This window comes from Myotis lucifugus, unplaced genomic scaffold (assembly GCF_000147115.1).
Source record: "Myotis lucifugus unplaced genomic scaffold, Myoluc2.0 scaffold_2208, whole genome shotgun sequence".
NCBI lineage: Eukaryota > Metazoa > Chordata > Mammalia > Chiroptera > Vespertilionidae > Myotis > Myotis lucifugus.
The window spans coordinates 190,022-191,134 of record NW_005873256.1 but is presented as its reverse complement, the minus strand read 5'-3'; the positions used below and the strand labels follow the sequence as shown (position 1 = coordinate 191,134).

Here is a 1,113-nt window from a genome sequence, read left to right as displayed (position 1 = left end):
ACCACCCTGAACTGCAGGCCACCTTCTTTTGGCTGTTCCTCATCATCTATGCAGTCTCCGTGGTGGGCAACTTGGGAATGATCATCCTCACCAAGATGGACTCCAGGCTTCAGACACCCATGTACTTCTTTCTCAGACACCTGGCTTTCACTGATCTTGGTTATTCAACAGCTGTGGGACCAAAAATGTTGGCAAACATTGTAACTAGACAAAAGACTATCCCCTACAATTGGTGTGCAGCCCAGCTAGCCTTCTTCATCTTGTTCATCATTAGTGAACTTTTCATTCTGTCAGCAATGGCCTATGACCGCTATGTGGCCATCTGTAACCCTCTGCTCTACACAGTCATCATGTCACCAAGGGTATGCTGGGCACTGGTAGCGGTCCCCTATCTCTACAGTGCTTTTCTCTCTCTGATAATCACCATAAAGATTTTTATTTCATCTTTCTGTGGCCATAAAATCATTAATCATTTCTACTGTGACAATCTTCCCTTGTTGACACTGATATGCTCAAGCACACGTGACATTGAGTTGATAATACTGATTTTTTCAGTGTTTAATTTGGTTTCATCTCTGCTGGTGGTCCTTGTGTCCTACATACTGATCCTCCTGGCCATCCTCAAGATGCACTCTGCAGAGGGCAGGCACAAGGCCTTCTCCACCTGCGGATCTCACCTGACAGTGGTGGTTGTATTCTATGCAACTCTATCCTTCATGTATATGCAGCCCAAGTCCAGTCATTCCTTTGACAGTGATAAAATGGCCTCTGTGTTTTACACTTTGATCATACCCATGCTGAACCCCTTGATCTACAGCCTGAGAAACAAAGAAGTGAAAGGTGCCCTTCATAGCCTATGGAAAATCCTGAGCAAGCACCCTAGGTAAAGTCCAATATCAAATGTATATACCATAAATTAGGTTACAGAAGCTGTTTATGATATATGATAAGCCTTAGAAAGCAGTGATATTTAATAGGCCTGGGAAACTAGAAATGTTTTCTTGTTATCAACTTGTAAATGTTCACCTAATAATAATTGTTCTCATATCAGCTGCTGGTTGGTACAATATCTGCAAATCAATAAATATGACACACTATGTAAATAAAATGAAG

At 42.0% G+C, this 1,113-nt stretch overlaps 1 protein-coding gene across 1 annotated transcript; it reads left to right on the top strand.

The window, feature by feature from the left end:
• Positions 1-5: 5 nt before the first annotated feature.
• On the top strand, positions 6-887 carry LOC102425857 (olfactory receptor 8K3-like; the record flags this gene model as incomplete). The annotated part of the gene is made up of 1 exon (XM_006108388.1): positions 6-887. A coding segment is annotated over one exon (882 nt), but the record flags the coding sequence as incomplete, so codon positions are not given.
• Between the last annotated feature and the right edge of the window lie 226 nt (positions 888-1,113).